The sequence below is a fragment of the Coregonus clupeaformis genome, unplaced genomic scaffold (genome assembly GCF_020615455.1).
Source record: "Coregonus clupeaformis isolate EN_2021a unplaced genomic scaffold, ASM2061545v1 scaf0025, whole genome shotgun sequence".
NCBI classification, from domain to species: Eukaryota; Metazoa; Chordata; class Actinopteri; order Salmoniformes; family Salmonidae; genus Coregonus; species Coregonus clupeaformis.
Genome location: NW_025533480.1, coordinates 686780 through 703155, shown reverse-complemented (window position 1 = coordinate 703155; position 16376 = coordinate 686780). Strand labels below are relative to the sequence as shown.

Below are 16376 nucleotides of genomic sequence, written 5' to 3'. Positions count from 1 at the left end.
CTTCCTCTGAACACTCCTCCCTACCCCTTACTCTTCCTGATTCCCCACTCCCACCACCAATGGCCCCGACACCCCTACCATACCCCCTACTGCCCCTGACTCCTCCCCCCTGCTCCTTAACGACCCAGATCCACACCCCTTAGCCCTCCCGGCCCCTGATCCCGCACAGCAGCAAACCAGCCAGCCTCAGTCCAGACCCCTCGGACCTTCCGAACTGCCTTCACCCCTCCCAGCATCCCACATTCCATCACCAAGACAGTACATGGTTTCACAAGGCAGTCAGTGGGGAGGCATGTCAAAACCAGTGAACAGCCAAGAACCACCCAACACAAATGACCCGCTAGAGGCCCTTATCCAAATCTGCAATGACATGGCCAACCCCAGACCTGGACCTCCCCCCAATAACCCATAATCATGACCCTGACAAAACACTCCGAACAGAAGGATTTCCCCCAGACGGCTATTCATGGTTGCCTCCCCACTAGGGAATCCATCTATAGAAGGGTCAAGGTACGTACAGAGAGCTGCCCCCACAGAGGCACTTGCACTGAACACACCTACCAACTGTTTGTGAGTACTCCATGGGCCCCGTTTGCTCCCTCTGTCCTTCAGCCTACAGTGTCCATCCTTGCCACCACATCACTCCTGCTCCAACACCAGCCCAGGCCTATGGACTAACCCTCCGCCACCCCCACCCCCCTGCTCTCTTACCATCCCTTTCCCCTTCCTCCCTCTACACTTATCCCTCTCACAGAACCAGACCAGAACCAGGAACCTTTCATCACTACACCAGAAGAGGCGCGGAGGAAGGACCAAAGCTGTAGACCTATGCCCAGAGCGAGAAGGCCACAGGGGAATACCACTGACCTCCGGGTTTTGTGCTTCCAGGTGTGTCTGCTCCCTCCTCAGGTTGTCCTTCCTCCCCTCTGCAGATCCAACACCAGCACCAGATCCAGTACCAGACCCAGTCACAGCACCAGAACACCGGAAGAGGCGCAGAGGAGGGACCAAACACCAGACCTTCACCCGGAGCGAGCGGACCACAGGGGAGTACCACCATTGACCTCTGGGTCTAGGGCTCCCTTGTGGGTCTGCTTGCTCCTCAGGTTGTCCTTCCTCCCCTCTGCAGATCCAGAACCAGTCCCAGCACCAATCCAGATCCCATTGGCCAGTCTCAGCACCAGACGAGGCGCAGAGGAGGGACCAAAGTTCACACCTCCACCCGGAGCAGGCAGACCACAGGGAAGTACCACCATTGACCTCTGGGTCTAGGGCTCCCTTGTCTGTCTGATTGCTCCTCAGGTTGTCCTTCCTCCCCTCTACAGACATAGAGCCCAACCCAGCACCTGCAGCAGTCCCAGTTCCTGTTTTTTTCCCGGTCCCCGGCACCAGACCCAGCCCCTACCCTTGGCCTCCAGTCCTGGTCCCAGCACGACTTCCAGTTCAGTCCCAGCCCCAATACCAGTACCAACCCAAGTTGTTCCCGGTCCAAGCCACAACACCAGCACCAACCCTGGACACGGCACCGAACAACCACAACTGCCAATTCCTTTCAGCAACTGCCAGCCCAGACCCCTCCTCTTCCCCTCCGCCAACACAAAGACACAGACACATTGTGACTGACTGACTGATTGACTGATTGATTGCTAATTTGTTGATTAATTGATTGCTTTTGTTTTGTTTTTGTTTGATTGGATGACCATTAGGTTTTTTTGCCTAATTTGAATTGATTACTTATTGTTTGAATTGTTTATTATTTGGAATTTTAAATTAATGATGGATAAAATTTTAACTTGTTGAACATTTTAAACTGTAATGAATTTAGGAATGACCAATAAAATTACCTTAAACCTTCAAGTTGACCTTTGGGTCAACCTAGGTTTTCCCGTTCTCAGAACCAACCCTGGACACAGCACCGACCAACCACAACCGCTACTTTCATCCAGCAACTGCCAGCTCAGACCCCACCCCTTCCCATCCCCCAACACAAAGACACAAACACACCGTCAACCACTCCACCAGACCAAACCATGACTGACTGACTGACTGACAAATTAATGGACTGATTGTTACATGTTATTCGATAGAATGCATTCATTTTTTAAAAATTTTTTGGGGTAATTGTTTGTTTTTCATTTCATTAACTTAAGTTGGATTGATAATTTTTTAAGTGTAACTAAATTTGATTTGACATTTTTACATGTAATGAATTTTGGACAAAACAAATAAATTGACCTTAAACCTTAAAGTTCAGCATTTTGCCATGTCCTTTTGGTCTGTTTTGCACTGTATCAATGGTGTAACTTATAGATGGATTTGGATATGAAGCGTGAAAATGCGAATATACTGTAGGTACCATTGACTTGCATTGGATTTGTGCCGCAAATACTAAAAGGTTAGCGTTTGAAACAGTGGCCAGGTAAACAAAACCAAAGCATGGATTGCTGTCATACCTCGGGAGAGTCTCAATTGGACTAAAGTCTGTCCTCTTCTCGACTCCTCCGTCCTCCTCTCCTCCGTAAACCGATAAGTGGTCAAGTGATTGAGGAGAGTGTAAATTCGTTAGTAGGCAAACATAGTAGGCAAACAAAGGAGTCTGGAGCCCTCCTCGATTACCTACTTCGACAGGGGATGCACAAGAGTATCCTTGCGGCAGGTAGTGCAGAAGTGTTTCATAATCCGCTGTTGTTTTCTCGAAGGAGAAAAGCATGCACACATTAAAAAACGATACGCTACTTACCCTTTCATCTATAAAATGTCTTCACAACTAGGTAAATTAGTTTTTATTTTGGGATTCCAGCCTTGTAAATATAATTTGCCTAATATCACACGAGTGGAGAAGGAGATTCTAATTTCATATAAGCGCATTTGTTTCCACGTTTCCACTCCTCGCCTCCGCTACTCGATTACCTTTGACTTTTTTCAAAAAGAGGCGAGGAGAGGAGGCTAGCAAACCAATTGTGATTCTCCCCATGTCCATGGACTGTTTCCAGGTTAAGGAAATCAATGTCATTTTGTAATGTGGGTGAACTATCCCTTTAACACTGAGGGGAGGGAATTCTTCAAACATTCTTCACACTGGTAATATCAGGATGTATGATGGGCCATAAACCTAACAACTTCAATGACAAATTTCTCTGAACAGGGGAAAACAAACATCACCAAATTCACTGAGAATACAATACATAGTATGAAGAAACATTACTCCGAGCCGCAGCACCATACTACTTGCCAGATTTAGAGAACTGATACTGTATACTGATTGTTTGGGAGGAATTGGTGTGTGGGGTCTGTGGGTGGTTTTAGATAACTCATTGTTAGGAAGACGTTTGGTCCAAATCTGATGTTTTCTGCTATATTTATTGAATATTATATAAATCCTATAAATGAAAATGGCCAATTTGGGTGCAATCCAATAGCTTAGCCCTTTACACTCGTACCCGTAGATGGGTTGAAAATGGCAGATTTGGGCACTAATAAGTGCCTAAATTGGAACATCGTGGCTGTACAGTAACATGCTATACATGACGTCAGAGCTCTGGCTCTGTGCTTCACAGCTCTGTATGGGTTTTGACTGACAGATGTTCTGAACTTGAGCACCGCGCAGGACAATAAGTTGCCCCCATCTCTCGCTGCAAATGTTTTGTTGTCTGAGTGAGGGAAGTGCAGTAAATTTGGAGGACTCGATGTATTTTGAAAGATGAGACATTGAGGATTATGATAAATACCGCTTTGATGTCATACAAGCAAGCCAAACCCCCGTGTGTCCAAATCTGCACTTCACATTTCCAAATGTCATATACAATGTCAACGTTTATGATTACTATGTCATCATACCTGGGTTGTTCTGAACAGAATGAGCCTATGTTTGTTTCTTGTCAAGAAAATTTGCCGTGGTACACACACCTGAATAAACTCATCATGACAACAAAATTATGATAGGTTTTTCTGAATTGCCTTGGGAGAGGGAGAGGTTGTGTTTTCTCTAGCAGGAGGTAAGCTTGGCTTCTTATATGGTGTTGAGTAAAGCTTAAACCATGTATTTAGATTGTAGGTAGGTATTGTAGTTAGGTATTATAGGTAGTTTACTCAGGTAGTTATTGTAGGTTATTGTAGGTAATTATTGTAGGTAAGGACTGTATTCGGCGGACCCCGGCGAAGCATGAGGCTAGCTTACCCACTACTTGGACCAACAAAGCTAGCTAGCTAGCTAGCGGGTAGCTACTGGTAACTTTTAGCAACAGTGGTTAATTGTTTCCAATGTTATTTCACGCTTAAGAGTACCTGTGATTGAGCCAGCTAGCCGTCACCATTCAGCTGTTTTTCTAACCTCATTATCATTAACGTTAGGTGGTTGGTAGCTGCTGTACTTAATTACGGCTACTGATTGCAGTCTGCCAGTTTGGCTTTATACATAGCTTGGGCTTTGTCGAGTAAGGCTTAAACTATGTATTTAGATTGTAGTTAGGTATTATAGGTAGGCATCGGGGGCTGTATATTATTAAGTAGTATAGGTAGGCATCGTGGGCTGTTGTGGGTAGCTGTTGTGTAGTTATTGTAGGTTACTTTTGTATTCGGCGGTGCCGGGTGTAGCACGAAGCTAGCTAGCTAACTCACCTCCTGGATTAGCTGGCGAGTAGCTATTAGCAACGGTAGCAACTAAAAGCCGGGTGTAGCACGAAGCTAGCTAGCTAACTCACCTCCTGGATTAGCTGGCGAGTAGCTATTAGCAACGGTAGCAACTAAAAACAATATCCTTTTAGCCAGCTACATTCGTTCGCAGCGACGCCGTTTTTCAAACAAAGTCAACACAGCAGCCATTGCTAGCTAGCCAACACTACCAACTGGCTGTACTGTGGTAGCTAAATACAATATCTTTGTGCTAGCTACCCAACGTTTAATCATTGCTGCGTTATGAAAGGTAAGCTTGGCTTCTTATATGGTGTTGAGTTAAGCTTAAACCATGTATTTAGATTGTAGGTAGGTATTGTAGTTTGGTATTATAGGTAGCTTACTCAGGTAGTTATTGAAGGTTATTGTAGGTAATTATTGTAGGTAAGTATTGTATTCGGCAGACCCCGGCGAAGCACGAGGCTAGCTTACCCACTACTTGGACCAACAAAGCTAGCTAGCTAGCTAGCGGGTAGCTACTGGTAACTTTTTGCAACTGTGGTTAATTGTTTCCAATGTTATTTCATGCTTAAGAGTACCTGTGATTGAGCCAGCTAGCTGCTACCATTCAGCTGTTTTTCTAACCTCATCCGAGGCATTAACGTTAGGTGGTTGGTAGCTGCTGTACTTAATTACAGCTACTGATAACAGTCTGCTGTAGTTTACAACAATTCTAATTTCTAAAGTGGAAGTTGGGAGAGTTTTACTCGGGTGGTTCAGTGAAACAATTATAGTTTCTGAGGTGGAAGTTGGGAGAGTTATATATATTTTTATTTTATTTTTTTGGTGAGGGAGGCCTGCTCTCTCCCTTCCCAGATGTTTAGTTCATTTCATTCCGATCTCCTCTGCATTATTGTAGCCATCTGCTGCAGCCTGTCAACTATGCCTCTGCCTATCCCTGTTCTCTCCTCTCCGCACAGGCCATACAAACGCCTCACACCGCGTGGCTGCTGCCTCTCTAACCTGGTGGTCCCTGCACGCACCACACACCTGGAGTTCCAGGTCTCAGGCAGCCTCTGGAACTGCCGTTCTGCCTCCAACAAGGCTGACTTCATCCCAGCCTATGCTACCCTCCAGTCCCTCGATTTCCTGGCGCTGACGGAAACATGGATTACCACTGAAAACACTGCTACTCCTACTGCTCTCTCCTCGTCTGACCATGTGTTCTCGCATACCCCGAGAGCATCTGGTCAGAGGGGTGGTGGCACAGGAATCCTCATCTCTCCCAAGTGGTCATTCTCAATTTTTCCCCTAACCCATCTGTCTATCTCCTCATTTGAATTCCACGCTGTCACAGTCACTAGCCCATTTAAGCTTAATATCCTTGTCATCTATCGCCCTCCAGGTTCCCTTGGAGAGTTCATCAATGAGCTTGACGCCTTGATAAGTTCCTTTCCTGAGGATGGCTCACCCTTCACAGTTTTGGGGGATTTCAACCTCCCCACGTCTACATTTGACTCATTTCTCTCTGCCTCCTTCTTTCCACTCCTCTCCTCTTTTGACCTCACCCTCTCACCATCCCCCCACTCACAAGGCAGGCAATACGCTTGACTTCATCTTTACTAGATGTTGCTCTTCTACTAATCTCACTGCAACTCCCCTCCATGTCTCCGACCACTACTTTGTATCCTTTTCTCTCTCGCTCTCCTCCAACACTACTCACTCTGCCCCTACACAGATGGTAACGCGCCGCCGCAACCTTCGCTCTCTCTCTCCCACTACTCTCTCCTCTTCCATCCTATCATCTCTTCCCTCTGCTCAATCCTTCTCCCTCCAATCTCCTGATTCTGCCTCCTCAACCCTCCTCTCCTCCCTTTCTGCATCCTTTGACTCCCTGTGTCCCCCTATCCTCCCGGCCGGCTCGGTCCTCCCCTCCAGCTCCGTGGCTTGATGACTCATTGCGAGCTCACAGAACAGAGCTCCGGGCAGCTGAGCGGAAATGGAAGAAAACTAAACTCCCTGCCGACCTGGCATCTTTTCACTCCCTCCTCTCTACATTTTCTTCATCTGTTTCTGCTGCTAAGGCCACTTTCTACCACTCTAAATTCCAAGCATCTGCCTCTAACCCTAGGAAGCTCTTTGCCACATTCTCCTCACTGCTGAACCCCCCTCCTCCCTCTCTGTGGATGACTTCGTCAACCACTTTGAAAAGAAGGTTGACGACATCCGATCCTCGTTTGTTAAGTCTAATGACACTGTTGTTAAGTCTAATGCTCACACTGCCCTACCCTATGCTTTGACTTCTTTCTCCCCTCTCTCTCCAGATAAAATCTTGCGACTAGTGACTGCAGGCCGCCCAACAACCTGCCCGCTTGACCCCATCCCCTCCTCTCTTCTCCAGACCATCTCCGGTGACCTTCTCCCCTACCTCACCTCGCTCATCAACTCATCCTTGACCGCTGGCCATGTCCCTTCCGTCTTCAAGAGAGCGAGAGTTGCACCCCTTCTCAAAAAACCAACACTCGATCCCACTGATGTCAACAACTACAGACCAGTATCCCTTCTTTCTTTCCTTTCCAAAACTATTGAGCATGCCGTCTTTAGCCAACTCTCTTGCTATCTCTCTCAGAATGACCTTCTTGATCCAAACCAGTCAGGTTTCAGAACTGGTCATTCAACTGAGACTGCTCTTCTCTGTGTCACGGAGGCTCTCCGCACTGCTAAAGCTAACTCTCTCTCCTCTGCTCTTGTCCTTCTAGACCTGTCTGCTGCCTTTGATACAGTGAACCATCAGATCCTCCTCTCCACCCTCTCCGAGCTGGGCATCTCCCGGCGCGGCTCACTCCTGGATTGCGTCCTACCTGACCGGTCGCTCCTACCAAGTGGCGTGGCGAGAAGCTGTCTCCGCACCACATGCTCTCACCACTGGTGTCCCCCAGGGCTCAGTTCTAGGCCCTCTCCTTTTCTCCCTATACACCAAGTCACTTGGCTCTGTCATATCCTCACATGGCCTCTCCTATCATTGCTACGCTGACGATACACAACTAATCTTCTCCTTTCCCCCCTTCTGATAACCAGGTGGCGAATCGCATCTCTGCATGTCTGGCCGACATATCAGCATGGATGACGGATCACCACCTCAAGCTGAACCCTGGCAAGACGGAGCTGCTCTTCCTCCCGGGGAAGGACTGCCCGTTCCATGATCTCGCCATCACGGTTGACAACTCCGTTGTGTCCTCCTCCCAGAGCGCGAAGAGCCTTGGCGTGACCCTGGACAACACCCTGTCGTTCTCCGCTAACATCAAGGCGGTGACCCGATCCTGCAGGTTCATGCTCTACAACATTCGGAGAGTACGACCCTGCCTTACACAGGAAGCGGCACAGGTCCTAATCCAGGCACTTGTCATCTCCCGTCTGGATTACTGCAACTCGCTGTTGGCTGGGCTCCCTGCCTGTGCCATTAAACCCCTACAACTCATCCAGAATGCCGCAGCCCGTCTGGTGTTCAACCTTCCCAAGTTCTCTCACGTCACCCCCTCCTCCGCACACTCCACTGGCTTCCAGTTGAAACTGCGCATCCGTTACAAGACCATGGTGCTTGCCTATGGAGCAGTGAGGGGAACGGCACCTCCGTACCTTCAGGCTCTGATCAGTCCCTACACCCAAACGAGGGCATTGCGTTCATCCACCTCTGGCCTGCTGGCTTCCCTTCCTCTGCGGAAGCATAGTTCCCGCTCAGCCCAGTCAAAACTGTTCGCTGCTCTGGCACCCCAATGGTGGAACAAGCTCCCTCACGACGCCAGGACAGCGGAGTCACTCACCACCTTCCGGAGACATTTGAAACCCCACCTCTTTAAGGAACACCTGGGATAGGATAAAGTAATCCTTCTACCCCCCAAAAAAAAAAAAAAAAAAAAAAAGTCTAATTGTAAATCCCACTGGCTATAGGGTGAATGCACCAATTTGTAGTCGCTCTGGTTAAGAGCGTCTGCTAAATGACGTAAATGTGCCCTTGAGCAAGGCACTTAACCCTAATTGCTCCTGTAAGTCGCTCTGATAAGAGCGTCTGCTAAATGACTAAAATGTAAATGTAAATGTAATCATATTTTCAAACTTAGCTAGTCATGTTGGCAATAGAACAAGCTTTCAAATCATGGCCACCGTTTTTGGATTGCGTAAACGACAACAGTAATTGTGTGATGGCGGGGATGCAGGGTTGTGTTCCAAACAAAACAACTACAAGTGTGCTTGCTCTAGTTCCTCAACGGCACAGCAAGGAGAGCTCAAGTTGAAGACTCTTAGGAACTGTGCATACTTTGGAGAGGTGTGTGGCCACTTGGAGACACCAGTTAGTCCTCTCACTCAAATCCTTGTAATTTTATTGTCTTATGTTGCACCTATCCCACATTTCCCAGAAAAAGTCTTATGTCACTGAATGTATCCAGAGTATTTTTAGATTTCGTTATCAACAAATGAGGCGAAAAGTACAGTAAATGTAAAATGCACATAAAATCAACAGTGTAATGGTTGGATTCAGTCTTGTGTCAGGTGAACTGTTGTGTACTCACATTTGGTCTAATAATTTTCCCATTATCTCCAAACTGTTCCCTTTCAATTGGTTATGCTTTTCATATTTATTCTATAAGAAACATGTCAATTTACCCCTATCCATATAGGCCAATTCCCACGAGTGTATAGGGTTAATTTCTCAGAGATCAAATTATATTTCAACAAAATAATGTTGCAGGAATGCTAATCTTATTTATTTCTATCTACGGAAGCGATTTCAGAACAATATGAGATGCTGGAACGACTCTACAGTTAAATACAAACCTCTACCCTCAATGAATTTCATTCATTCATCCATTTATTCATTCATTCCGATTACGGTAGCACTTTTTTACAGTATAATACAGTCAATTGTATTGTATTGTACTGTGTCTCATTACCAAGTATATTACAGTAGGTGTACTGTTAAATGACATTTTACTTGCCACTGAGCTGCCTGTAAGTTACTGTCAAAATCACAGCAACCCCTTTACAGTGTAACAGGATCTGATTCTGTCATACCCTGATTCAGAGAGAGAGAGAGAGAGAGAGAGAGAGAGAGAGAGAGAGAGAGAGAGAGAGAGAGAGAGAGAGAGAGAGAGAGAGAGAGAGAGAGAGAGAGAGAGAGAGAGAGAGAGAGAGAGAGAGAGAGAGAGTGAGAAGAGAAGAAAAGAGAGAAATATGTTGTTCTTTACCTTCCATGGAGGGGGAGATGGGCCAGTGTTGGCGAGTAGAGGGGACGGGAGGAAGGTGAGGTTCTCCTCTGAGCAGCCCAATTTTCTTCCCAGAAGGCTTTGAAGTGGCGTAGACCACACGAATGTGCTGCGAGCGCTCCCGGTCCCGGCCACTGAGGAACTCTGGTAGATCATTGACCTGGAAAGCAGGACCTGAGTTTAGAATACTGCTGTCTTATTTTTAGCAGAACCAGTGACAGAAGTGATCAGAGAAGTGATCACTCATTAAAACTTTGTTTAAGCATTTATGTTTCTGTAAGGTCCTTCGGAGCTTTGATGACATGCGAGGACAGTAGGCTACATCTGAATCTGAATCAGTCTGTGAATCTGAACCAGTCTGTGAATCTGAACCAGTCTGTGAATCTGAACTGTCTCTGGGGAAAGTAAATGAGGACACTATTTGGGAACAATATCTGGAGACAGTATAGGGACAGTCTCCCAGCTGCACTGGCTGGCTGAAGCTTTGCTCCTCTTGGCTCTGCCACAGGAAACAGCTTACTATGATTACTGACTGACTGTCACACACACAAAGAAACACACACACCCACACACAAAAACACATGGGCATGCACACGCACACACACAAACACACGTACTATCTCTCTCTTTCTGTACTGGGAGACTATACTGGGAGAAAGGGGCAGGGTAAGCTAAATCGAAAAGCATTGCCTGTAGACAGGATAAACTGGTAAACTGGAAACAGTGACATAAGGTGATAATGCCCTGGTAGTAACACAAATTTACCACGCTTATATCATTTCCAGCTTATTTTGTGCCTGCAGTCACTTATTTTAGGCCTACAGTCACTAAAAGTAAAGCGCCCAGAGTTTTTTTCTGATGAAGTGCTATGGTGAGGAAAAACTCCTGGCCCTAACCCTTGACCTATAACCTAGAGGCTGTCTATTATTGTATTCTATTCCAATTTCCATGTGCTTCTGCTCTCTCCCACATGTTTACACGTTAGTCACACATTTTTATAGCACAACACCTCTCCTTGATAAAAAAAAGAGGAACGTACACCACACATATTTTTGAAGCTAAGGGCCCATATTCTCTGGCCTGAGGGCTATAACGCAAATGTTTGGCATGACAATGGGCAAGTTCATTTTGTATCACCCGGTGCCCCGGCTGGGCGGAGTTTGATCATTTTAAACCATTCTATTGGTCCTGAAGTGTAATCTCCACCCTCTGGGCACAGGCCAATGCAAAACGATCTCGCCCAATGAGTGACAAGGATTTGGAATAATACCACAAAACAGACTGCTACTCAGGCTACATTGCTGTCTAATATGATCTGATCCTCACACTGTGTGGTAGAGAGGTCCCTTCGGGTCTCCTCAGCCTGTGTTCATGGTTATCGTGCTTGCCTCTGTCCAGGCTATCAATAGGTCAGGCTATCAGAGCCACCGTATCTGCAATAAGCAGTTAAATAGCGCTTAACATGACAGGATCAGCAGCACAGCGTCCTGTCACTATACTTAGCCCAGGCCCAGGCCGGTAGGGAGGGCAGACAGGACCGGACACTAATTACACAAAGGTCAAACAGAGAGATAATAGAGAGTTAGAGAATGGGTCAAATGACATACAGTATGTTCAGTAGATAATCAGGAATCAGGAATAATTCCTGTGTGTGTGTGAGTGTGTATGTGTGTGTTTGTGTGTGTGTGTGTGTGTGTGTGTGTGTGTGTGTGTGTGTGTGCGCGCGCGTGTGGTGTGTGCGTGTATCTGCGTGCGTGCATGTGCGGTGAGACCACCATCTGAATATTCCATTAGTGAGGGTGTGTGTGTGTGTGTGTGTGTGTGTGTGTGTGTGTGTGGGTGATCAAACAAGTCAAGTCAAACAAGAATGGTTTGTCATTTGGCCAATAAAAATATATATTATGCATAAAGGCAAGTCGTACAAGTCACTAAAGTTTTGAATGTTTGCATTACACTATATTACAACATTGTATTTATGTCCCAACACTATCATAACTCTAGCCCAGTCTCTAGACAGTCCTTACCAGCTCGATGTCACGGATGTGCCTGAAGTCGACCGCTGTTGTGAGGGTGCGCGGCGGGTACTCGGCCAGGTACACACACTCATCACTGAGAACTACATGCATGAACACCTTATTCACCCTCTCCGAGACCACCACGCACGGTTCATAGGCGCGGATCCGCTCATACACTCCGCGCTCGGTGTTCCTCTTGAGAAAGGAGTCTAGTTTACTGTTGCGCCTGCACTGCAAGCCTCCCGCGCCCGTCATAGCCATGGGCATATTGGGCACGGCCCAGGCACCAACGGAGCTCACCTGCCACTGGCATCAGAGAAACACGAACAGAGAGAAGAGACGCGCTTTCCTTGATCTGTGTTCACTAGAGTTTTAGAGCTACTTCCACTCTCTGTGAGTTGAGATAGCAATGCTACACACCACGGGATAAAGTAACCTAGTTGATATTACATCCATGGCTTGATCGTTAAGAAAGCGTCGCTCTGGTCGCTTGCATACCACCCGAGCGCCTGTCCTCCTGAGTTGTTCTAGGCTTCATATATAAAGCCCTTCGCTGATTGGTTGACAGCCTGCCACTTCTGCTCGTACCTACGTTACTGTATTTAGAGCTCAGTGTAGCCGCAGCGGCTCTCAGGTATAATGTTACCTCACAGGGAAGAGGGATAGGAGGGGATTTGCCCCCCTATTGACATCAGTGCATTTACAGGTACGTGAGAGCGAAAGTTAAGACTCCTTCCTACGGTTAATTGATTATTGTGTTCATATAGCGCCACCTAATGGATAAGATAATGATTTTCATCTAGAAGAGAAATATGGTGGGTGAGTGACAGCGTGAACAAACAGGTGGCAGAAAGATAATTCATTAGTTGTCATTTGAGAAAGGGCAGATTTGACTTTATTTGCATAGTAGTGAATAGTAGTTGAAAAAAAAAAACATACCGCTTTCCATTGCGCCCAGACCACGCTCCCTAGACAGCCCAGCTTCAGCAGGAAGAGGACGGAGATGACAGCGGTGAGCGACGGGAGGTCATCGAGTTCCGTGAATCCCGTGACGTTGACCAGACTCAGGGTGATGGCACCAACCAGACCGCAGACTGCCACCCGGTACTCCCACTTCCCCAGATGCAGGTAGAGGATGGGTTGGGTTGCAGCAGGGTAGAGCTCCACACACATGCAGGCCAGGAGGGTGGGGCAGCCCACCAGGTTGAGGAGGGTAATGGCCTCGCCTGCAGAAAAAGAGGGGCCCTGGGCTACTGATGAAGTTGGTGTAAACGGGTATGGGCTTCACGAGAAGGTAGAGCAGGTCCAGAAGAGTCAGGTTCAGACCCCGAATTTGAGACAGTTACAGGTGTTAGTCAACAAGCACCACACAATCACAGTACACAGGTTAGTCATTGAGAACCTGAGAGTCACAGTACACAATTTAGTAATCTATAGCCTACTACAGAGCCATATACGACAAGCGTATCAATCTGGGAACGGTAAATCCATATAAATATAATATATTTAGAATCTATTTCTATGGGTAAAACAACCATGTAGCATGATCATCACAAGTAAAACCTTCAAAACCTTCAAAAGAAGTTAGTACAAAACTAAGTGTCAGGTGACGCAGAGAGACTGGGACGGTAGACAGACATACCTTAGATGCAGACGGAGCCTTCCCTCCCTTTAGCTGCACCCACAGCAGAGCAGCGTCGGCTAGAAGACCAGTCAACATGATGACGATCTCAACCGCCATCCATATGTTCTCTGAGGTCCATAAATGTCATTCCTATCGGATCCTATCTAGTCCATGTTGACGTTCCTCTTCGGTTGTAGTTGAGATAGTTGGAGTAGTAGAAGAGTTGAGGCTAGTTTGCCAGGACCAGAACATGACTGTAGCTTCAAGCATCATTGTGCCAATCCTCCTGCTCTCAGTGGCTGAACACCTCTCAGTAGCTTAGTCTCTCTCTCTCTCTCTCTCTCTCTCTCTCTCTCTCTCTCTCTCTCTCTCTCTCTCTCTCTCTCTCTCTCTCTCTCTCTCTCTCTCTCTCTCTCTCTCTCTCTCTCCTCTCTCAATTCAATTCAATTCAATTCAATTCAATGTAAGGGCTTTATTGGCATGGGAAACGTATGTTAACATTGCCAAAGCAAGTGAAGTAGATAGTAAACAAAAGTGAAATAAACAATAGATATTAACAGTAAACATTACACTCATAAGTTCCAAAATAATAAAGACATTTCAAATGTCATATTATGTATATATACAGTGTTGTATCACTGTGCAAATAGTTAAAGTACAAATGGGAAAATAAATAAACATAAAAATGGGTTGTATTTACAATGGTGTTTGTTCTTCACTGGTTGCCCTTTTCTTGTGGCAACAGGTCACAAATCTTGCTGCTGTGATGGCACACTGTGGTTTTTCACCCAGTAGATAAGGGAGTTTATCGAAAATGGGTTTGTTTTCGAATTCTTTGTGGATCTCTGTAATCTGAGGGAAATACGTGTCTCTAATATGGTCATACATTTGGCAGGAGGTTAGGAAGTGCAACTCAGTTTCCACCTCATTTTGTGGGCAGTGTGCACATAGCCTGTCTTCTCTTGAGAGCCAGGTCTGCCTACGGCGGCCTTTCTCAATAGCAAGGCTATGCTCACTGAGTCTGTACATAGTCAAAGCGTTCCTTAAGTTTGGGTCAGTCACAGTGGTCAGGTATTCTACTACTGTGAACTATCTGTTTAGAGCCAAATAGCATTCTAGTTTGCTCAGTTTTTTTGTTAATTCTTTCCAATGTGTCAAGTAATTCTCTTTTTGTTTTCTCATGATTTGGTTGGGTCTAATTGTGTTGTTGTTGTTGTTGTTCTGGGGCTCTGTGGGGTCTGTTTGTGTTTGTGAACAGAGCCCCAGGACCAGCTTACTTAGGGGACTCTTCTCCAAGTTCATCGCTCTGTAGGTGATGGCTTTGTTATGGAAAGTTTGGGAATCGCTTCCTTTTAAGTGGTTATAGAATTTAACAGCTCTTTTCTGGATTTTGATAATTAGCGGGTATCGGCCTAATTCTGCTCTTTATTTGGTGTTTTTCGTTGTACACAGAGGATATTTTTGCAGAATTCTGCATGCAGAGTCTCAATTTGGTGTTTATCCCATTTTGTGAATTCTTGGTTGGTGAGCGGACCCCAGACCTCACAACCATAAGGGCAATGGGTTCTATAACTGATTCAAGTATTTTTTGCCAGATCCTAATTGGTATGTCAAATGTTATGTTCCTTTTGATGGCATAGAAGGCCCTTCTTGCCTTGTCTCTCAGATTGTTCACAGCTTTGTGGAAGTTACCTGTGGCGCTGATGTTTAGGCCGAGGTATGTATAGTTTTTTGTGTGCTCTAGGGCAACAGTGTCTAGATGGAATTTGTATTTGTGGTCCTGGAAACTGGACTTTTTTTGAAACACCATTATTTTTGTCTTACTGAGATTTACTGTCAGGGCCCAGGTCTGACAGAATCTGTGCAGAATATCTAAGTGCTGCTGTAGGACCTCCTTGGTTGGTGACAGAAGCACCAGATCATCAGCAAACAGTAGACATTTGACTTCATATTCTAGTAGGATGAGGCTGGGTGCTGCAGACTGTTCTAGTGCCCTCGCCAATTCGTTGATATATATGTTGAAGAGGGTGGGGCTTAAACTGCATCCTTGTCTCACCCCACGGCCCTGTGGAAAGAAATGTGTGTGTTTTTTGCCAATTTTAACCGCACACTTGTTGTTTGTGTACATGGATTTTATAAGGTCATATGTTTTTCCCCCAACCCCACTTTCCATCAATTTGTATAGCAGACCCTCATGCCAAATTGAGTCAAAAGCTTTTTTGAAATCAACAAAGCATGAGAAGACTTTGCCTTTGTTTTGGTTTCTTTGTTTGTCAATTAGTGTGTGCAGGGTGAATACATGGTCTGTCGTACGGTAATTTGGTAAAAAGCCAATTTGACATTTGCTCAGTACATTGTTTTCACTGAGGAAATGGAACTAGTCTGCTGTTAATGATAATGCAGAGGATTTTCCGAAGGTTGCTGTTGACGCATATCCCACGGTAGTTATTGGGGTCAAATTTGTCTCCACTGTGGATTGGGGTGATCAGTCCTTGGTTCCAAATATTGGGGAAGATGCCACAGCTAAGGATGATGCTAAAGAGTTTAAGTATAGCCAATTGGAATTTGTGGTCTGTATATTTTATCATTTCATTGAGGATACCATCAACACCACAGGCCTTTTTGGGTTGGAGGGTTTGTATTTTGTCCTGTAGTTCATTCAATGTAATTGGAGAATCCAGTGGGTTCTGGTAGTCTTTAATAGTTGATTCTAAGATTTGCATTTGATCAAGTATATTTTTTTGCTGTTTGTTCTTTGTTATAGGGCCAAAAAGATTGGAGAAGAGGTTTACCCATACATCTCCATTTTGGATAGATAGCGCTTCGTGTTGTTGTTTGTTTAGTGTTTTACAATTTTCTCAGAAG

At 45.9% G+C, this 16376-nt stretch overlaps 1 protein-coding gene across 1 annotated transcript in view; it reads right to left on the bottom strand.

Moving 5' to 3' along the window:
- LOC121542520 (uncharacterized protein C12orf56-like) overlaps positions 1-12386 on the bottom strand; it is a 38806-nt gene extending 26420 nt beyond the window's left edge. The window contains exons 1-2 of the mRNA XM_041851915.2: positions 11897-12386; positions 9855-10032 (exon numbers count right to left, since the gene is read on the bottom strand). Of these exons, the coding sequence (XP_041707849.2) occupies positions 9855-10032; positions 11897-12154 (436 nt within the window). The 5' untranslated portion in view covers positions 12155-12386. The remainder of the gene's footprint in view (positions 1-9854; positions 10033-11896) is intronic.
- Positions 12387-16376: the final 3990 nt, after the last annotated feature.